This window comes from Cherax quadricarinatus, chromosome 72 (genome assembly GCF_038502225.1).
Source record: "Cherax quadricarinatus isolate ZL_2023a chromosome 72, ASM3850222v1, whole genome shotgun sequence".
In the NCBI taxonomy this organism is placed as follows: Eukaryota; Metazoa; Arthropoda; class Malacostraca; order Decapoda; family Parastacidae; genus Cherax; species Cherax quadricarinatus.
In genome coordinates this window covers 996,264-1,021,182 of record NC_091363.1, presented here as the reverse complement: position 1 = coordinate 1,021,182, position 24,919 = coordinate 996,264, and the positions used below count along the sequence as shown (strand labels likewise).

The 24,919-nt window shown below is 41.9% G+C and overlaps 2 protein-coding genes across 4 annotated transcripts in view; one reads left to right on the top strand and one right to left on the bottom strand.

Annotated features, from left to right (window-relative positions):
- The window catches only part of LOC128701242 (rhodanese domain-containing protein CG4456), a 38,050-nt gene extending 23,554 nt beyond the window's left edge, over positions 1–14,496 (top strand). For 2 of the 3 annotated variants that reach the window (XM_053794832.2, XM_053794833.2), the window contains 3 exons: positions 1,956–2,225; positions 11,442–11,604; positions 12,546–14,496. In XM_053794832.2, coding sequence (XP_053650807.1) covers positions 1,956–2,225; positions 11,442–11,604; positions 12,546–12,678 — 566 coding nt within the window. In that variant the 3' untranslated portion in view covers positions 12,679–14,496. Of the gene's footprint in view, positions 1–1,107; positions 1,406–1,955; positions 2,226–11,441; positions 11,605–12,545 lie in introns of those variants that run through there. The other variant, XM_053794834.2, reaches the window with a different exon arrangement.
- A 5,993-nt stretch (positions 14,497–20,489) lies between these two features.
- LOC128701400 (cell division cycle protein 23 homolog) overlaps positions 20,490–24,919 on the bottom strand; it is a 55,184-nt gene continuing 50,754 nt past the window's right edge. Inside the window, exon 13 of the mRNA XM_070100257.1 lies at positions 20,490–20,827. Within this exon, the coding sequence (XP_069956358.1) occupies positions 20,720–20,827 (108 nt within the window). The 3' untranslated portion in view covers positions 20,490–20,719. The remainder of the gene's footprint in view (positions 20,828–24,919) is intronic.

Sequence of the window (24,919 nt, the reverse complement as noted above, 5' to 3'; positions counted from 1 at the left end):
TGGGACCGAGTGACTGTTTTCAGTTATGATTTTATATATATGCTCGGATAAAAAGAAAGTTTATTTTATTGTGCAGGGCTATGGATGGTCTTTCGAGTACCGTGCTCTTAAAGTAGTGCATGGAGTTCGGAAATCATTATTCCTTTCGTGATTTCGATCTTAGATCTGTTTGACTGCATCACACAAGTTTGACATATCATAAAAGTATGATGTCTAACGATCAGTTTTTTTTTTTTACCGTGTCTTGGACCAAGATATGCCTAAAAATGGCAAGGCAATAGTTTGAACTAGATAGCTACCTCTCATTGTCAAGTAAGTTGGGGGTCGAGTTATCTTCTGGTATTACTGCTCAGTGGGTGGGGGTCAATAGATAAGAACTGAAAACTAGTGTTTACCAGAATTTAATCGTATTTTACACCGGAAAAATATGGTGTATTGAAAGTATTGGCGTCTCTTTCCCACATTCTCCAAATGTACATCAGAATGTTCTCCGTAGGTTAGTATTTTCTGTGCCTGTAACGTTTCTCTATTTCGCAATGGCACTCTTCTCTTAGTGCCTACATCCGATGTATAATAGTACATGCTTAGATACTATGGCGTGTGATATTTTGGGTCATTGTAGCTTGGGTTGGGAGTTGTTCATGTATATTGTAAGTTGAGTATATGGCGGGTGTGTATACAAGTATTGTAGGTGACTTGTTGGGTATAGTAAACTTACCTGTCTTTAACTTTTAAATATAAAGAATAACTCATTCTGTCTGACTTTTGGGTTATCCTAGGTTCTCTACACATGCTGCTATGTATAATAATGTAACTGTGTATACCTGAATACACTTAGAGGGGGGGGGATCATGGGGATGGGGAGTAGCCTCAAATTTACGAAAGGTTTTTTCACTACATTACCTTTTTCTAATTGTCTTTCCTGGGCATTTGTTAAATTACAGTTTAAAGCATACGTAAAGGTGTTAGCAACACATGCGTGTTAAAAGTTGACGTGTTAATATTAACTACAAACTCGCGGGGCGATAAGGCCCCCACTTCCCTCCCTACAGGCGTGGCCCTCATTGGGGGGGAGGTGAGGGATGCTGTGTACAGTGAGTGCCCAAGATGCCAGAGTAAGAGCTAACCAAGCAACGAGGGAGGTTGTGTAAGAAACGCCGGGGCTTCGGCCCTCTACCCATCACACCTGCCAATATACCTGTAGCTCATGACTGTTGTTTAAAGAATCAGCCGAAGTAATTCAGAATTCTGATACGGTGGTTAACTTGAAAAAACTTAAGGAATACTGTTATTGAATTTAAAGTGTTCTTTTGATTAGTTAATTGTGTTGGTAATCTAGAGGGCAACAAGACGATGGAAGTGCTGGCCAAGTGTGTCAACTCTGTGCCTCGCATTCTGGCTTCATGTAAGATGCGTTTGTGTCAGTTACCCTTAACCTCTGCCTCCTCACTAGTGCTGCTGCTAGTACTAGCGTATACAAAATATCACCAATACACCAGATAGTCTTGTATAGATATGTATACTGCATCAAAACAGTATCGAAGTTGCAATATTGTTTTACACGAAATGATTAGTCTCTTTCGGTAATTAGGCTTTGTATTAATAGTTTTCGTAATGCATCCTCAAGTTGTTTGAAGCTCCACATTATTGTAAGTAGCTTTTATGCATTATTAATGGTTAGTAACGTCACAAGATTTAACCGATATTGGTAGAAAGACGCGTAGTACAAAGGAAACCTTTATTGTATTATACATCTCGCCTTCATCACACGTCATGCGTGTCCTTCCAGGACCATAGTTTTTCCAACATTCTACGCCCTATTATTAGGTCTGCGTAGTAATACGAAAATTCATTAAAAAAAATGTTCCTGGAACTTTAATATTTTTCAGTTTACTCAACAAGTCTATTTAAAGACAGTTTAAATTTTAATAAATATAATGGCATTTTTGTTGCAGCGTGCGGGTACTGTAGTCAGCAAGTGTCATACGCTTCATCTGCCTCTCATACGTGTACCCCAGCCCACATGCCCACCACACACATGCCAGCGCCCGCGCCTTCCTTAACCCACACAAATACTTCTGGACGAACAATCAACCGGCGGACTGAACTTGACTACGAGGAACTGCGCGCCCTGCAGGTAGCAGGCGACATAGCCCTCATTGATGTTCGTGACTCCCAAGAACTGCAGAACTACGGCGACATTCCCGGCTCACTCAACATTCCTCGTAAGTCAACCATAGTCATACATTTAATTACTCGTACTGGTGATGATATTTTCATTTTCCGGGAAAAAATGTCTCCTGGTATGACCCCCCCCCCCGCGAATGATTAAACTGCTGTAGGGATTTAATCAGTGCCCTAAAATTTAAGAAAAAAAATATACTTTTCTGGCACAAATTTATATTTGCCTACAGTTCTTCCCTGCAAGTAACATTTTTGTTCCATATTTAAATATTTATTCCTGATTCCTGCATGTCAGTGAGGGACTCATGATTGAGGTGGACCAATCCTTTCCTTCCTTCCATTCTCCATGCGCTGTATGACCCCTACGGGTTTAATCCCCGATAATAATAACAGTTACCGAGATTTTTTCTCCAGCGAGTTAATGTGTATTTATTCATTCGTCTGCGTTGCTAATTTATATTGCCAACAAAGGACAATTTTTTTTTCTTGAACGCCCCTCGTGACTGCTTCCCTTGCATGGCGGCAGCAGCAGCAGTGAGAGATGCACCAAGTTTGTCTACGCAGTTTATGACAGGGTCACGAAGTGCCTCGTGCCGGTCATGCAGTATGCAACCAGGGTGGCCCAAACTTTCATTGCCAGCTTGTAGATCGCAGAACAATTTCTAGGGCATCGCAGGATGACCAGTGATCGATGTCCCTTTGGTACTAATATATATATATATATATATATATATATATATATATATATATATATATATATATATATATATATATATATATATATATATATATATATATATATATATATATATATATATATATATATATATATATATATATATATATATCTCCCCCCTTTTAAAGTATGTTCGTTTCCTATTAGAGCGGGGACATTAGAAAATGCATTTTTCAAACTGCAAAACCAAGAGAGGAAGATATTTAGATTCAGCTATGTACCTACCTGCTTTAAGCCTCGCCGTCTGGCCGAGCACGGCGCACCCCATGACCTGCCGCCGTAGTAATAGTGTAGACCAGGGGTAGCCACATATTGTGCCAGAGCATCTATTTTGTACTATTTACTACTACCCTGAACACGCTTATTTATATATATATATATTTATTTTATTTATATATATTGTATATAAAATATACACGTGTATATACCCTGTGCTTATTGGGGGATTTCTTGAGGATTCCCACCCTCTTGAGTTGATAGGGATGGTAAGTAGCCTGTTTTGATGAGGGGGGGGGTGGAAGAGGTGCTAGAATGCTAATATCAGTGTTGCGGCATTTTATCATGAGGGTGTAATGGTGACTTATCTCTGACCATGATATATTTATTTCCAGAGCAACTTGAACTAGTGCCCTAGTATTTCGGGATAGTACTACTTAGTCTTCTTACTCGGTATACTAGAGTATTATATTTTTTTGTCTTTTATCACAATTTTTTTAGCTTGCATTGTTTCTTACACGTAAGTCTCGGTTTACATTATTTCTCGTATATTGCTGTATAATGATTGTACATATTGCCATGTTTGAAAATAAGTCACTTTTTTGGGTTATCCTAGGTAATTTACATTATAATAATTTTACTTATATGTACCTGTACCTAAATAAATTTATTTACTTACGTTTTTGTCAAGGTCGCTGGTGTGTTGACGGTGAGTGGGGAGTCTTGGCACAAACACTGTAGTAAAAGATAGTTGGTAGTGGCAGGCTGGGTGAGTGGAGCGGCATGGCCACAGAAAGTGTTTAGTTGTGCAGCCTGAGCGGCTAGTTTGTGTACTTCATGCTCATCTTGTGAGCGGTAACGCAAAAAAAAAAAAAAATTAGAGAGGTCACACTGGGTCCCTGTCACTGAGCATGACAGAAGCATGTCCCTTCCTCACGTAGAGGGAGGCAGCACACATGACTAGGTGTGGTTCATACCTTGGCTGCCTGCCTGTCTGAGCTCGCTACCTCCTCAACCCTAACCTTATGAAAGTTTTTATTAAGGCTTGTGAGTGGGACAGGCCGGCGTCAACCCGCTACCTTTCCTCTTGAGAAAACCTCTCAGGCTACCTGTTACTGGTCTTACAATATTGAATAGCCTCTGATGACGCACTGAGACCTGTGAAAGATCTCGAGCTAAAGATTTCCATCCTCCAGTCCAGTGGCTTGTCTTTCATACATGTGTATATATAAATAATATATATATTCTTCTCTCAACGTACCAGCCGTATCTCACTGAGGTGGGGTGGCCCAAAAGAAAAAACTAAAGTTTCTCCTTTTAAATTTAGTAATATATACAGAAGGGGTGTATATATATATATATATATATATATATATATATATATATATATATATATATATATATATATACACACACACACACATCACGAACGTTACATACTGACGTATACTGTTGACATTTACTGATGAGTTTTATTACACATGTGGCTTTAGTGTTTTCCCTGGCTAGAATAAATGTTGACATTTACTACTTATTCTTGACATTGGTCCATCCAATGTATAAATGCAGCAGGATCTCTCACGTGATTTTAAGGTCTAATATAAATTACCCTTTTCAGTTTTTAAATATTAGCAGCAGCGCTGTATAGCCCTTGTGGTTTAGCGCTTCTTTTTTATTATAATTATTAGCAATTGATTAGGATTGGTTGCAAGTACTTCCATGGTAGAGCATAAACGACTTCTAGCCTTCTGTTAGAACCCTTTATCAGAGACTAAAAATACCTTGGCGTAGTCCCTTTTGTCGAGAGGTAGCGTGTACAACCAGCCACCTTGTTAATGCTGTAGGGTTGGCCTGGAGGCCGCAGTATCATGGCTGATCAGAGAAGCCTGGCTTTAGATTGAGCTGCGGAGTAGAGGAAAAAACTAGAAACCGGCCACTTAGTCTCCCTCCCCGTCCTAGAGAACACTGGTCCCGACATGTTGGCGCCAGGCGGTAATAAAACAGCCACAGCTATAACTGTTGTCCCCTCAAGGAAGGTTCCTTGATGTTGGTGAGGGGCTCTTGATTTAGGGAATTGGATCTGTGCTCCAGTTCCCCAAATTAAGCCTGAATGCCTTCCACATACCCCCCCAGGCGCTGTATAATCCTCCGGGTTTAGCGCTTCCCCCTTGATTGTAATAATAATAATATAACTGTTGTTACCTCGGGCTGTTTAGTTTTAGGCATTCAAACCTCCGCAATTTGTAAGTGGTTCTCAAAGATGTTAAAATAGAATTCTGTCAAATTAGATTTAGAAAAACTGCCTGCAGTCACTGTTTTTTTTTTTATCCTGGGTAATTTACACTGACAGTTGTACTTGTGTACCTGTGCTTTAATAAACTTATTAAATACATAACACTTCATAGTGCGTGCAAGGCCCGGACCAGTAAATTATTTGTTTCAGAATCGGAATAAGGAAGAAAATGCATAAAATTATCGATAACTTGTAATAGTTGAAGTACCTACTGCGTTGATTTAATGGCCATGATACCTTTTACATAGCCCCAATACCAGGGAACCTTCACGCCTGGTATCTTAGTTGTAGATATCAACCTGCTGGTTACTTGTTCCCGTAGTAAGTATAAACCTTGTAAAATATTGTCACAACTTAGCCTACATAATGTTCCTAAGAATGTTCACATTAAAACAAACTAAATAAATTAGAATTGTTAGCGGATTGAAACAGTTCATACATAACAAAATAATATTTGTTTTTATAAATACCTCCATAACGTAATGACGCATTCTGGTAGTTATACTAGTGTTAGTAATGTTGAAATTTAGTTTTATAGGATAGCAAGGACTTCAGGTACATTTGGCAGCCTTCCACGTCACAGGTAGTCATCCCAGGCACCAAGGTCACCTACTATTTAGTTCACAGTGGTAGGTTATCTTATCTAAGATATCCATTATATACAGAATAAGGTGTAGGGGATCGTAAAGTTTAGATATATACTTGGAAATGGTGAAGTAAACATGGATTGTTCAGGGAATGGATGATTTAGGCGATAAGGTTTTATCATAACTGCTAAGCAGGTTGTAGTATACCGTGATTTGACAATAATTAAACCATACCACGGGTGGGGTTTGAACCCCGCGGTCAGTCTCTCTCAAAACTCCAGACCAAGCTGTGATTGTGTGGGTCTGCGGTCCCCCAGCATCATCTGGTTGACCAGGCAAGCATCAGATAAGCTTGACCTAGAGCCGGGCTCCGGGAGTACAAAAATTCTCGAAACTCGAGGGAGGCAAAACGGGCCCTATTTTTTAATTGACATTTTTCAGTGAAAATTGCTCCTTTGCGACCTAGGATAAGTCACACCTGATCTTTTATCCTCTCATTAATATTAGGTGTGTAACTCCAAATTAGCCATCCACTATAATGAAGGGCTTTAACTTATAGGTTCCACGAATGTTTCCCCATTATTCGAACCCTAATATTTGTCGACATTGAATTGCCTGTGCCGCAGTTACATGTCTTCGTAGACTACTTACACTAGCTGGACAAGACCCTGGCCAGGACAGTATCGGCGAACCCCGTCTAATCCTTCCTAGACTGACAGATACCACTACTTTAATTTATTCTAAAGCGCATGGTATCTCAGTTGTTCATTAATGCAATTATTATATTTATGGGGAAACACCCGTAGGGGTCATAGAGCGCTTGGGGGAATGGAAGGTAATCAGGTTCTATCTCAGGAAGTAGAACCTCTTGAGAGATGTCATAGATGATAAAATACTCTGCTGGACCCACCAGTCATTTATTCCTAAGGTGTAAGCATCACGTGGCGTAGCATGTGTTAGTGACTGTACTTAAGAAACCAAACATGTGTAGCAACTCCGCCGCTTTGAGTCTAAGCCAATTATTGGAGTCCATACTAGAAGTGAGCCAATTGTGCCTGCCTACATTGTCCATGCTTGGGGCTGTATGAATGCTTAGTTAGCCGGGAAAGGTGCTAAAGTTTAGGTCTTTGCAGCTTTCTTCTAAAAATATACTTCTTTCTTTCAACACACCGGCCGTATCCCACCGAGGCAGGGTGGCCCAAAAGGAAAAACGAAAGTTTCTCCTTTTACATTTAGTAATATATACAGGAGAAGAGGTTACTAGCCCCGTGCTCCCGACATTTTAGTCGCCTCTTACAACATGCATGGCTTACGGAGGAAGAATTCTGTTCCACTTCCCCATGGAGATAGGAAATAAACAGGAACAAGAACTAGTAAAAAAAATAGAAGAAAACCCAGAGGGGTGTGTATATATATATGTTTGTACATGCATGTTTAGTGTGACCTAAGTGTAAGTAAAAGTAGTAAGGCGTACCTGAAACCTTGCATGTTTATGCAGAAAAATGGACACCAGCAATCCTACCATGTAAAACAATTACAGGCTTTCGTTTTACACTCGCTTGGCAGGACGGTAGTACCTCCCTGGGCGGTTGCTGTCTACCAACCTACTACCTAGAAAAATATACTTATTTTGACGAATCTTGTTAGGCCAGCAGGGTACAAAGGTTACAGCAGTGTCCTGCCAGTTTTAGGACTGGCTTACCTTGGGATTTCATGTAGCTTGCCCGTTCCGTTAGTTTAGTCATCTGGTTATGATTTCACGAGTCGTTGATATCCGTTAATAATTGTGTACTTGTTACTACTAAAACTTTCTTGAGGGTCACGTCTTCCCTTCATGATGCTCACCACACAACCCGACCTCATAACTGTTTTATAATTATTTTATATAAGTACATGTACAAGGTATCCAGACCATAGCTGACATCAGTAACATACTACTAGAAAGCTCCTTGTTATGCAGAGCATTTCTGGCAAATTAGGTCAGTTTTGTCCCAGGATGCGACCCACACCGGTCGACTAACACACGGGTACCCATTTTACTGATGGGTGAACATGGACAACCGGTGTAAGGAAACTCGCCCAATGTTTTCACCCTTGCCAGGAATCGAACCCAGACCCTTAGCGCGTGAATCGAGAGCTTTTGCTAACTCATCAGTGCCTAAGCTTCAGCACGTGCTATTCATCTAGGTCTTGTCTTTTAATAGACTGGAGTTTTGAATTAGATCTATTTTCCCTTCCCCCCTCAAGGAAAGTTCCTTGATGTTGGTGAGGGGCTCTTGATTTAGGGAATTGGATCTGTGCTCCAGTTCCCCGAATTAAGCCTGAATGCCTTCCACATCCCCCCCAGGCGCTGTATAATCCTCCGGGTTTAGCGCTTCCCCCTTGATTATAATAATATTTTCCCTTCCTTGGGTTATTTCGTTATTTAAAGTTGGTTTCGGTTAGGGGCGTTACACAGGTGTCAAATTCATTTATTTTTTTATTGATTATTCCCAGTATATGCGGTGACGTCTAAGGTGTTTAGCTAACTAGGTGTATATACAGATGTGTGCATATGTATATATGCAGAAAAAAAAATTATATTCTTTGTTAGAGATTAAGATATCCTAGACGTTAACTAGTGACTTGGGAATTAATTTTTCTCGTGTTAATAAACCTTAAATATAGGCGTATGAGGTCGGGGGGGGGGGCATGAGGTCGGGGGGGGGGGGGCATGAGGTCGGGGGGGGGGGGGACGGCAACCCTCTGGAGTGAAAATGAACATCAGAGCGAAAATGGATATTTTTCAGGGCAGATTCTTTGATATCCATTGAATATTTGATAGTTTAATTGCTTACTTTAGAATGTTTCGTATATTGCTTATATAGAAATAAAGACACTTAAAACATCAAGGAAGATTTCTTCCACCTCCCCTCCCCCCAGTATTATGCCACCTTCCCCCCTCCCCCCAGTATTATGCCACCTTCCCCCTCCCCCCAGTATTATGCCACCTTCCCCCTCCCCCGAGTATTATGCCACCTCCCCCTTCCCCCGAGTATTATGCCACCTTCCCCCTCCCCCCAGTATTATGCCACCTTCCCCCTCCCCCCAGTATTATGCCACCTTCCCCCTCCCCCCAGTATTATGCCACCTTCCCCCTCCCCCCGAGTATTATGCCACCTTCCCCCCGAGTATTATGCCACCTCCCCCTTCCCCCCGAGTATTATGCCACCTCCCCCTTCCCCCGAGTATTATGCCACCTCCCCCTTCCCCCGAGTATTATGCCCCCTTCCCCGAGTATTATGCCACCTCCCCCTTCCCCCGAGTATTATGCCACCTTCCCCTTCCCCCGAGTATTATGCCACCTTCCCCTTCCCCCGAGTATTATGCCACCTTCCCCTTCCCCCGAGTATTATGCCACCTTCCCCTTCCCCCGAGTATTATGCCACCTTCCCCCTACCCCGAGTATTATGCCACCTTGCCCCTACCCCGAGTATTATGCCACCTTCCCCCTCCCCCCAGTATTATGCCACCTTCCCCCTCCCCCGAGTATTATGCCACCTTCCCCCTCCCCCGAGTATTATGCCACCTTCCCCCTCCCCCGAGTATTATGCCACCTTCCCCAGAGTATTATGCCACCTTCCCCCTCCCCCGGGTATTATGCCACCTTCCCCATCCCCCGAGTATTATGCCACCTTCCCCTTCCCCCGAGTATTATGCCACCTTCCCCTTCCCCCGAGTATTATGCCACCTTCCCCCTCCCCCGAGTATTATGCCACCTTCCCCCTCCCCCCAGTATTATGCCACCTTCCCCCTCCCCCCAGTATTATGCCACCTTCCCCCTCCCCCCAGTATTATGCCACCTTCCCCCTCCCCCCGAGTATTATGCCACCTTCCCCCCGAGTATTATGCCACCTCCCCCTTCCCCCGAGTATTATGCCACCTCCCCCTTCCCCCGAGTATTATGCCACCTCCCCCTTCCCCCGAGTATTATGCCACCTCCCCCTTCCCCCGAGTATTATGCCACCTCCCCCTTCCCCGAGTATTATGCCACCTCCCCCTTCCCCCGAGTATTATGCCACCTCCCCCTTCCCCGAGTATTATGCCACCTCCCCCTTCCCCCGAGTATTATGCCACCTCCCCCTTCCCCCGAGTATTATGCCACCTCCCCCTTCCCCCGAGTATTATGCCACCTCCCCCTTCCCCCGAGTATTATGCCACCTCCCCCTTCCCCGAGTATTATGCCACCTCCCCCTTCCCCCGAGTATTATGCCACCTCCCCCTTCCCCCGAGTATTATGCCACCTTCCCCTTCCCCCGAGTATTATGCCACCTTCCCCTTCCCCCGAGTATTATGCCACCTTCCCCCTACCCCGAGTATTATGCCACCTTCCCCCTACCCCGAGTATTATGCCACCTTCCCCCTACCCCGAGTATTATGCCACCTTCCCCCTACCCCGAGTATTATGCCACCTTCCCCCTCCCCCGAGTATTATGCCACCTTCCCCCAGAGTATTATGCCACCTTCCCCCTCCCCTGGGTATTATGCCACCTTCCCCATCCCCCGAGTATTATGCCACCTTCCCCTTCCCCCGAGTATTATGCCACCTTCCCCCTCCCCCGAGTATTATGCCACCTTCCCCCTCCCCCGAGTATTATGCCACCTTCCCCCTCCCCCGAGTAGTATGCCACCTTCCCCATCCCCCGAGTATTATGCCACCTTCCCCCTCCCCCGGGTATTATGCCACCTTCCCCATCCCCCGAGTATTATGCCACCTTCCCCTTCCCCCGAGTATTATGCCACCTTCCCCCTCCCCCGAGTATTATGCCACCTTCCCCCTCCCCCCAGTATTATGCCACCTCCCCCTTCCCCCGAGTATTATGCCACCTCTCCCCTCCCCCAGTAATGTGATGCCTCATTATACTTAATGTCTTAACAAACCTAACTACTACAGTATAATTTTAACTATTAATAAAATCTTGTTCATCTTTCTGCTGTGACAATGAAACAAAATGCAATAATTTTCCACTCGGTTCATTACAGTATATAATAAATTTGATCTCTGGGATCGTATTCCTGACTCAAGGTAATTGTAGTGAACTGTTAAGTGGTTGAATTAAATGAACCTTTGATTGGCTGTTGACCCTGATAGTTGCTTGAACTAAGTGGTGCTGGTTGAGGTGTCCTACCGAGTGTATTCTCCGTTAATTTGTCCTTGTCTGGGGTGACTATTTTTAAAAATGTACATATATGGTATTTAAAATTCTCTAAATATTGCTAGCTTATAGAATATGTTTCTCTAAAAGGTGCAAGATTTTAATCTTGTTATTTTACAGGCAATTATATGAATTATTATATGTTTTATAACTACATATGATGAACGATTTTTGCCTAATGCTGTTACTAAATGTATTTCTTCGTTTTTATAAATAATTTTTTTTTACAGTTGGTAAGATAAAGGATGCCCTACAGCTATCCAAGGATGAATGGGAGAAAGAATTCCACAGACAGAAGCCTGACATAGGATATCGTAACCTTGTATTCTATGCTCGTGGCCCAAATGCTTCCAGTGCTGCAGTGGAGATTGCCCATCGTCTTGGTTTCAAGAGGCAAGTTTTACTTATTTACAAGAACTACAAATCAGTTTGTTGCCAAAGTTCATTGCATTTCATTACATTGGCTAGGCAGAAAAATACTACAGTTTGTCAGTGCTCTAATAGGCAAAATAGACTAATTTTCAAAAGATTTCTGTTATTCTTAATGCTCATTATGTTAACTGCTGTTGTGAAAATTGTAATATCTTACTGTAATAGTTAGTAGAATGACTTGGAAGGTGTAAAAATCTGTAGTGGAGGGGAGGAGGGGTAGGGGTTGTCCTAGGAAAGGATGGAGGGAGGGGATGAAAGAGGTTTTGTGTGCAAGGGGCTTGGACATACAGCAGGCATATGTGAGTGTGTTAGATAGGAGTGAATGGTGACAGATGGTTTTTGGGACCTGATAAGCTGTTGGAGTGTGAGCAGGGTAATATTATGTGAAGGGATTCAGGGAAACCACTTAGCTGGACTTGAGTCCTGGAGGAGGGAAGTATAATGCATGCACTTTAAAAGAGGGATTCAGGATATTGGCTGTTTGGAGTGACATCTAAACTGTCACATCTGGGCACCTCTGCCAATGCAGTGATTGTGTGAATGATGGTGAAAGTGTTTTCTTTTTTGGGTCACCCTGCTTTGGTGGGAGATGGCCGACGTGTTGAATGAAAAAAAAAAAGTTATGTATGATTTAAAACTTAAATACTTGCAAAATATTTTCATACTGAAGTTTGAATATTACCTTCATGGGAGACCACTTAACTAGTGTGTCATACAGCATGTAAGGATGAGGAGGCAGTCAGATTTGATCCAAGGAAGGAAGGAAGGGAGGGAGGTAGTGCCAATTTCTTTGATGAAGAGCCCTTTAATGGCATCAAGAGTGGAGTTTGAATGGCCCTCGAGCTAATGTATGGAGCACCCAAGCATACATGCAGAATTTATAACAAGATTTGTTTTACCAGGTCGCGGCATTACATTGGAGGTTGGGAGGATTACTGCAGACAGACAGGCCGACCACTGAAGAAGCTACAAGATGATGGCTTCAGAGCCAGAAGTAATTACTACACTACCAATTTCAATCAATATCTTTTTTGAGAAGTAAAGGAACTTCTTTAATTTTGTTTCACAGAACTGTAGCAGGGAAGTGCTTAGTTTCTTAGAAATTTATTTTTTTATATACCACTGAAGTTATGTCTAAAATAAATTGAATGGTTTTGTGACAACAGTAAGTGAAAGTAGTCCTTAAATTTTTTGGTCTTCAGCTTAAGTGTTGATTTCAAAGATATTGAGAAAACTAAGATCAGTGTCTAAGAAAGTTGCAATTATTGTACCTGGGATTTGCCCTTCAGAATTGTTCATAAGTACTTTGCTTGTTCAGTCATCTAGACTTATGTCATTATGTAAGAAAAAGAATGAATTTCATCTTTTATCCATTAAGAGAGAACAGTGTAATATAGTTGATATTCAGTACTATAAATTAACTTTCCTTTAGTGCTGGTAGTTAATTGTGTGTTGACAAAATTTCTACCTCTACACACTGGTTAATAGTTTTTTTTATATTATATACATACAATTAAATTTTTGGTTGGTGTTTTAGGTACGGCAATACCTTTACTTTTAATCACTCGCCAAAAGCAGTGACCACTAGCAATGGATAAAATATATATTGTTCCATTCTTATGACATTCTAATATACAGACTCCTCCTACCATATTGATTGTATGACTCGATTAGAAGATACTCTTATAAAATGTGAAACTTTTTTCTTAATCTTTTAGAAATAGCTTCAAATATAGGTCGAAACAGTATTTAGAAAAGATATTTTATTAAGTAGGGAAGAAAAACCTTCAAACCAATTTAATTATTGCATGACAATGCAGTTATTTAAAGCACACTAGTTACAGAATTATGTAAAAGTTCTTATTCATGGTGCTTAGAAATTTAGAAATATGCTATTACAAGATTTAAATGTTGTAAGTTTTTACTTTTCACCATGCAAATTATGTATGTATATAGTAAAATTGTTAGAAATTCAGTATGACACCAAATTATCAGGATTTAAAGAGACCTATATTATACTTTTTCTAATGAAAATGAGGAAATCTCGGCATTGTCATAGGTTTCGTTTGTAAATTTAAAAGTAAACCCTCAGTATAATAGACTAGTGGGGGAGGGGGAGAATTGTCCTGTTAAAATAAAAGGCACTAAAGTGCTCTACAGTTTGGTTAACATTGTACACACAATTTACTGATGTACTGCAATAAACATTGAAAATGAAGGAGGTAAAAGAACAATTTACCCAGTGAATTTTGCTCATAATTTTGAAGTCTGTTATATCAATGTCCATTATCAAGGGTTTACTGTATAGCTTTCAGAAAAGAAAAATCTAAAATGCTTCATGTGTAATCAGTTTATAAAATCTTTTGAGATGGTTCAAAAGGTGAGGATATTTCTTCAAAGTTTGTATGATTACAGTAAATTTAGTGCCTCTTCATGAATGAAACAAACATTAAAAATCTGCATAGTCCTGTACTTTATTGTAATTTAATTTTATTGTGATTAGTGTACCAGAGAACCTCAGTACCCACAGTTTGCTTGGTATTTGTTTTGAGCATTTTGTGGGCCTTGATGTTTCTCTGCTGAGACAAGCTGGTAAAAAAGTTTGGTTAAGTAAACTCAATAATCAGCCAAACTTTCTCACCAGAGAACTAAGGAAGAGTGTTGCAGGTTGCTTTTTCTTGATACTATGATACCAGTGAAAAAATAGTTATAAATTAACATGAAACAATTTTATTATCAAAGCATCAAGAATAACTGTAGTCAAGGAGCGGGTACTGTGTTAATACTTTTATATATGTACTTTTTATTTACTATTTTCCTGGATTATTGACAATCATTAAAATTTGAATTAAATTTGTATCTTTTTATTATGCAGTGCTAGTGGTTATTTTTTTTTTTTTTTTTTTTTTTTTTTTTTTCCAGACATGCTAAACCAGTACTGGTGATTATAGCACATGGGGGGAGGGGGGATATAAAGCCAAAATGCATTTAATAGTTATAATAGTGGAAACTTGGTTTTCGTGATTAATCAGTTCTAAAAATTCTGATAACTGAATTGTACGAAAACTGAAGCAATATTTCCCATAATGTAAATCCAATTAATCTGTTCCAGACACCCAAAAAAAAAAAAAAAAAAAAAAAAAAAAAAAAAAAAATATTAACAAAATACATTTTTTAGACTAACTGGTTTTACATGCATAAGACAATGAGAAATAAATATAATGACTAATGATATGGATAAATGAACATTTAACATCACTTTTGTTTCTCATCTCCGCCTCCAAGGGAGACTCCCACGTGTTTCTTATTCCCGTGTTTCAAAACGTCCCCCCACTTCTGGTATCCCATCTTCTACACCCACCTCTGTGGTTACCTCTCCCATAATCACTCCTGTATCTAATCCTTTTGCTGTCCTCGGCTCAGACGTCCCTACTTCAACGCCTCAGTCTAATCTCGCTTCTTCGAGTTCTCTCTTACAAGCCTCAGTATCGACGAGACCTCGTACGACACCTCTTCCCAATCGTCCCTCTACTTCTCAAAAGTCAAAAAAAGGTCCGGTAACACCTCCTACCCATCTTCCACCTCCTCATTTTACCCTCCCTGTCTCTGTCCCTAGTTCTTCCCCTCTCACTGGCTCAGTTACAAGTGCAGAGGTTCACCCTCCTCCTCGTAATGTACCTTCCTCCCCTGTTCCCTCCCAAGTTTCTTCCTCTTCTGCCACCTCCCAGGTTCCTGTCTCTTCTGTCCCCTGCCACGCTTCTCCAGTTCCCTCCACCCTTTCGCCCCCCCCTACCTTGGTACAGTCCAATACAGTTCCAATCTTTACTCATCCTCCCCCTACCATTCCCAATATTGTCTCCCATACGACATCTTTGAATTCCGAAACACTTGAAGCAATCTCTGAATATATTGCAGAGACCAAACCATCAATGGACACTGATCCACCTTCCGCTCTTTCTCTCTCCTCTGCTCCATCTGCGCAACTCCTTTCTTCACAGCGCACCGTTCCTTCGCTGCTTGAACATTTTCCACTGCCTCCGCATGTGGACTTTTCTAACCCTTCTAGTCCGTAGGAACCCTTACCTGCGGATTTCAAGTATCTTTATCATTGCCAATCATGGCCTTTTTACAGTGGAATATACGCGGCCTCAGGGGTAATCGGGGTGAGCTTCAGATGTTACTCTCCCAGTTTGCCCCTGTTGGTGTTTGCTTACAGGAACCAAAATTACACTCTGCTGTTATTTCTCACATCTCAGGCTATAATTTATTGTATTCTTCAGATCCTTTTCCTGATGGGACCTTTAATGAAAGTGCCCTTCTTCTCCGCACTGATATTCCGTACCATCAGCTATTTATTCATACTTCGCTGCATTACACAGCAGCCCGTATCCACTTACATAGGTGGTATACGCTCTGTTCTTTATATCTCTCTCCTTCTCGGGCATTATCTATTCCGGATTTTGCCTTCCTTGTTTCGTCATTACCGCCACCGATTCTGTTACTTGGTGATTTTAATGCCCACCATTTCCTCTGGGGAGGGTCTCACTGTGATTCCCGTGGAATTCAGTTAGAGGCTTTTCTTGCCACCCACCCCCTCCATGTTTTAAATACAGGTACTCACACCCATTTTGATCCTCGGACTCATACTCTCTCTTGCATAGATCTCTCAGTTTGCTCTTCCTCCGCCGCATTAGACTTTACTTGGTCTGTTCTCCCGGACTTACATGACAGTGATCATTTCCCAATCATTCTTACTTCCCCTTCATATTCGCCACCTCTTCGCACCCCACGCTGGCAATTTAATCGGGCAAATTGGAACCTTTACTCACACCTGACTGTTTTTAAAGAGGTTCCTTCTTCGTCCTCCATCGATGAGCTTTTACACCTCTTCTCGTCCTCCGTTTTCACCGCAGCTTCTCATTCTATACCCCAAACTTCGGGCAGGCATTCTCAGAAATGCGTGCCTTGGTGGTCTCCTGCTTGTGCTCGTGCAGTACGTTTGAAACGCGCTGCATGGGGCAGGTACCGGTACAATAGAACCACAGAGCGACTCCTTGATTTTAAACAGAAGCGTGCGATCGCTCGCCGTGTCATCCGTGACGCTAAACGCACTTGCTGGCGAGATTATGTCTCCACCATCACCTCTGCTTCCTCTATGAGTGCAGTCTGGAAAAAAGTACGAAAACTGAGTGGTAAATATTCTCCTGACCCGGCTCCTGTTCTGCGGGTTGCCGGTGTTGATATAGCAAACCCACTAGATGTTGCCAATGAAATTGGCAATCATCTGGTCCGTATTTCTCAGGGACTCCATCTATGCCCCTCATTTCTTTCCTCAAAGTCTGCCAGAGAGTTAGCACCTTTGGACTTTTCTTCTCTCAGAGAAGAACAGTATAATGTGCCTTTTACACTTCAAGAACTGGAGGCAACACTCTCAGCTTGTCGATCATCGGCAGCTGGGCCCGACGACATTCATATTCGTATGCTACAACATTTACATCAGTCAGCCCTTGCAGTCCTATTACGCCTTTACAATCTTATTTGGTCACAAGGAGTTCTTCCACAGCTGTGGAAATCCGCCATTGTTCTCCCTTTCCGCAAACCAGGCACTACGGGACATGAAACCTCCCACTATCGTCCCATTGCTCTTACCAGTGCAGTTTGCAAAGTAATGGAACGTCTAGTAAATAGACGTTTAGTGTGGTATTTAGAGACACACAACAGTCTCTCCACTCGTCAATATGGCTTTCGTAAGGGACGTTCTACCATAGACCCCTTACTGCGCTTGGATACGTATGTTCGTAATGCCTTTGCGAATAACCACTCAGTTATTGCCATATTTTTTGACCTTGAGAAGGCATATGACACAACTTGGAGGTATAATATTTTAGCCCAAGCCCACTCCTTAGGCCTTCGAGGCAATCTACCATCCTTCCTTAAGAACTTTTTAACTGACAGGCATTTCCGTGTTCGGGTTAATAATGTGCTCTCCCCGGACTTTGTCCAAGCTGAAGGTGTCCCCCAGGGATGTGTTCTGAGCACAACACTTTTTCTCCTTGCTATTAATGATTTGGCCTCTAGTCTTCCATCAAATATTTGGTCATCACTCTATGTTGATGACTTCGCTATTGCCTGTGCAGGCGCTGACTGTCACCTCCTTACAGATTCTCTCCAGCATGCAGTCGACCGTGTTTCCAATTGGGCCACCACACATGGGTTTAAATTTTCCAGCACTAAAACCCACCAAATCACTTTCACTAGACGCTCTGTCATCTCTGATCATCCTTTGTACCTCTATGGCTCACGTATCCCTGAACGTGATACAGTCAAGTTTCTGGGCCTCCTCTTTGATCGTAGGTTATCCTGGAAACCTCACATTACCTCTCTGAAGGCAACTTGTCACAGCCGGCTGAACCTTCTTAAAACCCTTGCTCATCTTTCGTGGGGAGCTGATCGTCGAACCCTCCTTCACCTACATTCCACCCTTATTTTATCGAAACTTGATTATGGTGACCAGATCTATTCAGCGGCATCTCCTGCTACTCTCTCTAGCCTTAACCCCATTCATCACCAAGGATTACGTTTATGCCTTGGTGCTTTTCGCTCTTCCCCTGTCGAAAGCCTCTATGCAGAAGCGAACGTTCCATCCTTATCCGATCGCCGTGATGCCCATTGCCTGCGCTACTATGTACGCTCTCATGATCTCCGCAATCCTTCCATTTATAGAATGGTCACTGATATTAGTAGACATTCTTTATTTGTTCGCCGCCCCTGCTTACTCCGTCCCTTCTCTCTTCGCCTTCATTCGCTCTTGTCTTCTCTTCAACTACCACCTTTCTATGTACATGTAGCATCTCACTTTTCCCTACCCCCCTGGGAAGTTCCAGCTGTTCGAGTCTGTTCTTTCTCCCTCCCTTGCTCGAAAGCCCAACTGTCTACGGTCGCTTCCCGCTCTCTTTTTCTTGACCACTTTCACTCTCATTCTCATGCCATTGCTGTGTACACAGATGGCTCTAAGTCTTCTGACGGCGTAGGATTCGCAGCAGTGTTTCCGGACAGCGTCGTACAAGGGCATTTACTATCTTCAGCTAGTATTTTTACTGCTGAATTATATGCCATCCTTACAGCACTTATCCGTATTGCATCTATGCCTGTGTCATCATTTGTGGTTGTCTCAGACTCCCTTAGTGCTTTACAGGCTATACAAAAATTTGATACACCTCACCCCTTAGTCCTCCGTATCCAACTTTGGCTACGCCGCATCTTTACTAAGCATAAAGATATTGTTTTTTGTTGGGTCCCTGGTCATGTTGACGTACAGGGCAATGAACAGGCAGACACTGCTGCGCGGTCAGCAGTACATGACCTACCAGTTTCTTATAGAGGTATTCCATGTACGGACTATTTTGCTGTAATATCTTCCCACCTTCACACCCGTTGGCAACAACGTTGGTCTACTATGCTCGGCAACAAACTTCAGTCTATTAAACCGAGTATAGGTTACTGGCCGTCTTCTTATCACCAGTGTCGAGGTTGGGAGACTACTCTCTCCCGTCTTCGCATTGGCCATACTCGTCTTACTCATGGATATCTCATGGAGAGGCGTCTTGCTCCTCTCTGTGAGAATTGCCAAGCTCCATTATCAGTCAGCCACATTCTGTTGGACTGCCCACTTTATCAACGAGCACGCAGAATTTACCTCTGTCGTCGTCTTCGCCCCGCTGCTCTCTCTTTACCTTCCCTTCTCGCTGATGGACCCACCTTTCATCCGGACTCTCTCATTGACTTTTTGACAACGACTGACTTACTTCACAAATTCTGATACTTTCAGCCCTTTCTACTTGTATCTCTTGCTACCCTCTACCCCCGTACTATCCCCTGCCCCGCTGTTTTCTGTAACCTGCTGATCATCCCCCCTCCCTTCTGCCATCCAATTCCCTTGCTTCCTTCCCTACCCTGCAGCGCTGTATAGCCCTTGTGGCTTAGCGCTTCTTTTTGATTATAATAATAATAATAACATCACTTTTACCTTTATTGAAGACTTGTTGGCGTATGGAAGACAGCAAGGAGGGGAAAGGGAGGAGGAGAGATTGCTGGGAAAGGGAATCCCCTTCCATAAGGACTTCAGGCATCAAGGCCCTATCCGGGGTTGCATCCCTTCTTCGTCTTTTACTGGCACTAGGACCAGCTGAAGTCACTGTACCCCTGTCGCACAAAAAAATTTGTACAGAGGTCTGTTTCTGGCATCTAAGATTTGCCTAAAATGGGACGAGGCATTGTCATCGAACATTGTTGCAGACATGGCTTGCAACAGCTTTGTTAGGGTGATATTTCTCCACAAAAATTTGCAACTCACTCCACTTTGCACACATGTCCTTAATCACTGAAGAAGGCATTCTCCCCTCTCCCTTCCTTTTCCTCAGCTGTAGTCTGTTGCTGTTCCAGTTGAAGGTCTTGCAGCTCTTCAGTGGTTAGCTCTTTCCTGTGGTTGTCCACCAACACTTCCACATCCTGGCCACTCGCATCCAACCCCACGGACTTCCCTAATTTAGCAGTTGCACTCTAACACAAAAAACAATGGATTATTACGAAATGTTTCAGATGAACATGTGGGGTGATGCTCACTCAACGAGAAACAAAGGCAGACTGAGTCAAACGCTTGGGATGCTTTGTGTGGGAGCTCGAGTGGCCAAGTCACGCGGATGCGTTTGGTACGAACCATTTTTAACTCGACAAAAACTGAGATGTATGAAAATTGGTACAAAATTTAAACAAAAAAAGTTGTTGAAAACCGAATCCTACGAAAACTGGGGCATACGAAAACAGTGGTTCCAATGTATACAATTAACATTAACAAAAATGTTTTATTGGATAAGAAAAGAGTAGACAATCATACACACACAGCCCTTCAGTAAGAATATAAGTGCACATATAAAATTACATTTAAATTAAATTTTTGATCATTTACAAGTTTTGTGCAATGTACAGAATTGTGAATGAATATAATAAGAAATTTATATAGCAAAATAATCAAACGCACATTGTAAAGAGAACAAAAACAAGAGCTCCAAAGCTTATGCTATGGGGTGTATGTGAGACTGAGAGGAGGTAATCTTGCAGAGCGATCTCCTCCTAAGGTAACTCGAGGTCGTACTCTGCTCACTAAGACACTACCACAATCATCCTGCTGCAGGATAAAATAAAAAAAAAAATAGGTTAATGTCATTATACTGTAAAAGTGAGGGGCAGTGCTACATTAAAATGAATTAAGATAAGGCAGTAGGTTGGTAGACAGCAACCACCCAGGGAAGTACTACCATCCTGCCAGATGACTCTGTGAAATAGAAACCTGTAACTGTTTTGCATGATGGTAGGATTGCTAGTTTCTTTTTCTGTCTCATAAACATGCTAGATAACAGGGATATCTTGCTACTCCTACTTACACTTTGGTCACACTTCACACACGGCCGACTTGTTGAAAAAAAAAAAAAAAAAAAAAAAAAAAAAAATATATATATATATATATATATATATATACATCTAGGTTTTTCTCCTTTTTCTAAATAGCTCTTGTTCTAATTTATTTCTTCTATTGTCCATGGGGAAGTGGAAAAGAATCTTTCCTCCATAAGCCATGCGTGTCGTATGAGGCGACTAAAATGCCGGGAGCAATGGGCTAGTAACCCCTTCTCCTGTAGACATTTACTAAAAAAGAGAAGAAGAAAAACTTTATAAAACTGGGATGCTTGAATGTGTGTGGATGTAGTGTGGATGACAAGAAACAGATGATTGCTGATGTTATGAATGAAAAGAAGTTGGATGTCCTGGCCCTAAGCGAAACAAAGCTGAAGGGGGTAGGGGAGTTTCAGTGGGGGGAAATAAATGGGATTTAATCCGGAGTATCTGAGAGAGTTAGAGCAAAGGAAGGGGTAGCAGTAATATTGAAGGATCAGTTATGGAAGGAGAAAAGAGAATATGAATGTGTAAATTCAAGAATTATGTGGATTAAAGTAAAGGTTGGATGCGAAAAGTGCGTCATAATAAGCGTGTATGCATCTGGAGAAGAGAGGAATGTACAGAAGAGTGAGAGATTTTGGGAGATGTTAAGTGAATGTATAGGAGCTTTGAACCAAGTGAGAGAGTAATTGTGGTAGGGGACCTGAATGCTAAAGTAGGAGAAACTTTTAGAGAGGGTGTGGTAGGTAAGTTTGGGGTGCCAGGTGTAAATGATAATGGGAGCCCTTTGATTGAACTTTGTATAGAAAGGGGTTTAGTTATAGGTAATACATATTTTAAGAAAAAGAGGATAAATAAGTATACAAGATATGATGTAGGGTGAAATGAAAGTAGTTTGTTGGATTATGTATTGGTAGATAAAAGACTGTTGAGTAGACTTCAGGATATACATGTTTATAGAGGGGCCACAGACATATCAGATCACTTTCTAGTTGTAGCTACACTGAGAGTAAAAGGTAGATGGGATACAAGGAGAATAGAAGCATCAGGGAAGAGAGAGGTGAAGGTTTATACACTAAAAGAGGAGGTAGTTAGGGTAAGATATAAACAGCTATTGGAGGATAGATGGGCTAATGAGAGCATAGGCAATGGGGTCGAAGAGGTATGGGGTAGGTTTAAAAATGTAGTGTTAGTGTTCAGCAGAAGTTTGTGGTTACAGGAAAGTGGGTGCGGGAGGGAAGAGGAGCAATTGGTGGAATGATGATGTAAAGAGAGTAGTAAGGGAGAAAAAGTTAGCATATGAGAAGTTTTTACAAAGTAGAAGTGATGCAAGGAGGGAAGAGTATATGGAGAAAAAGAGAGTAGTGAAGCAATGTAAAAAGAGAGCAAATGAGAGAGTGGGTGAGATGTTATCAACAAATTTTGTTGAAAATAAGAAAAAGATTTGGAGTGAGATTAACAAGTTAAGGAAGCCTAGAGAAGAGAACAAATGGATTTGTCAGTTAAAAACAGGAGAGGAGAGTTATTAAATGGAGAGTTAGAGGTATTGGGAAGATGGAAGGAATATTTTGAGGAATTGTTAAATGTTGATGAAGATAGGGAAGCTGTGATTTCATGTATAGGGTAAGGAGGAATAACATCTTGTAGGAGTGAGGAAGAGCCAGTTGTGAGTGTGGGGGAAGTTTGTGAGGCAGTAGGTAAAATGAAAGGGGGTAAGGCAGCCGGGATTGATGGGATAAAGATAGAAATGTTAAAAGCAGGTGGGGATATAGTTTTGGAGTGGTTGGTGCAATTATTTAATAAATGTATGGAAGAGGGTAAGGTACCTAGGGATTGGCAGAGAGTATGCATAGTTCCTTTGTATAAAGGCAAAGGGGACAAAAGAGAGTGCAAAAATTATAGGGGGATAAGTCTGTTGAGTATACCTGGTAAAGTGTATGGTAGAGTTATTATTGAAAGAATTAAGAGTAAGACGGAGAATAGGATAGCAAATGAACAAGGAGGCTTTAGGAAAGGTAGGGGGGGGTGTGGACCAGGTGTTTACAGTGAAACATATAAGTAACAGTATTTAGGCAAGGCTAAAGAGGTTTTTGTGGCATTTATGGATTTGGAAAAGGCGTATGACAGGGTGGATAGGGCGGCAATGTGGCAGATGTTGCAGGTGTATGGTGTAGGAGGTAGGTTACTGAAAGCAGTGAAGAGTTTTTACGAGGATAGTGAGGCTCAAGTTAGAGTATGTAGGAAAGAGGGAAATTATTTCCCAGTAAAAGTAGGCCTTAGACAAGGATGTGTGATGTCACCGTGGTTGTTTAATATATTTATAGATGGGGTTGTAAGAGAAGTAAATGCGAGGGGTCTTGGCAAGAGGCATGGAGTTAAAAGATAAAGAATCACACACAAAGTGGGAGTTGTCACAGTTGCTCTTTGCTGATGACACTGTGCTCTTGGGAGATTCTGAAGAGAAGTTGCAGAGATTGGTGGATGAATTTGGTAGGGTGTGCAAAAGAAGAAAATTAAAAGTGAATACAGGAAAGAGTAAGGTTATGAGGATAACAAAAAGATTAGGTGATGAAAGATTGGATATCAGATTGGAAGGAGAGAGTATGGAGGAGGTGAATGTATTCAGATATTTGGGAGTGGACGTGTCAGCGGATGTGTCTATGAAAGATGTGGTGAATCATAGAATTGATGAGGGGAAAAGGGCGAGTGGTGCACTTAGGAGTCTGTGGAGACAAAGAACTTTGTCCTTTGAGGCAAAGAGGGGAATGTATGAGAGCATAGTTTTACCAACACTCTTATATGGGTGTGAAGCATGGGTGATGAATGTTGCAGCGAGGAGAAGGCTGGAGGCAGTGGAGATGTCATGTCTGAGGGCAATGTGTGGTGTGAATATAATGCAGAGAATTCGTAGTTTGGAAGTTAGGAGGAGGTGCAGGATTACCAAAACTTGTCCAGAGGGCTGAGGAAGGGTTGTTGAGGTGGTCAGGACATGTAGAGAGAATGGAGCGAAACAGAGTGACTTCAAGAGTGTATCAGTCTGTAGTGGAAGGAAGGCGGGGTAGGGGTCGGCCTAGGAAAGGTTGGAGGGAGGGGGTACAGGAGGTTTTGTGTGCGAGGGGCTTGGACTTCCAGCAGGCATGCGTGAGCGTGTTTGATAGGAGTGAATGGAGACAAATGGTTTTTAATACTTGACGTGCTGTTGAAGTGTGAGCAAAGTAACATTTATGAAGGGGTTCAGGGAAATCGGCAGGCCGGACTTGAGTCCTGGAGATGGGAAGTACAGTGCCTGCACTCTGAAGGAGGGGTGTTAATGTTGCAGTTTAAAAACTGTAGTGCAAAGCACCCTTCTGCCAAGACAGTGATGGAGTGAATGATGGTGAAAGTTTTTCTTTTTCGGGCCACCCTGCCTTGGTGGGAATCGGCCAGTGTGATAATAAATATAAAAATAATATTTGGACAGATCCCAAGAAAACAGATCTCAAACACTAGATCACTAAATAAAAAAAAAAGCTAGATACACACTTCAAAATCAAAGTTTTATTCTTTATCAACCAATATAGGCATGATAATGTGAAGCAATAATTTAATGTCAAGACCTAAACCTAAATTCGGAAGTTGCAAAAAAAAAAAAAAAAAAAAAAAAAAAAAACTCAGGACCAAACACTATGCTGAAAGGTATTCAGCATTAACTGATAATTACTGGACTGTTAGATCGGTAAAACTATTAAATAAGAGTAACCACTGTAAAATATCTTTGCTGTATGACCCTTGTAGGTTTAGCACTTCTTTTTTATTATAATAATTTAAAATATCTTACATGAAA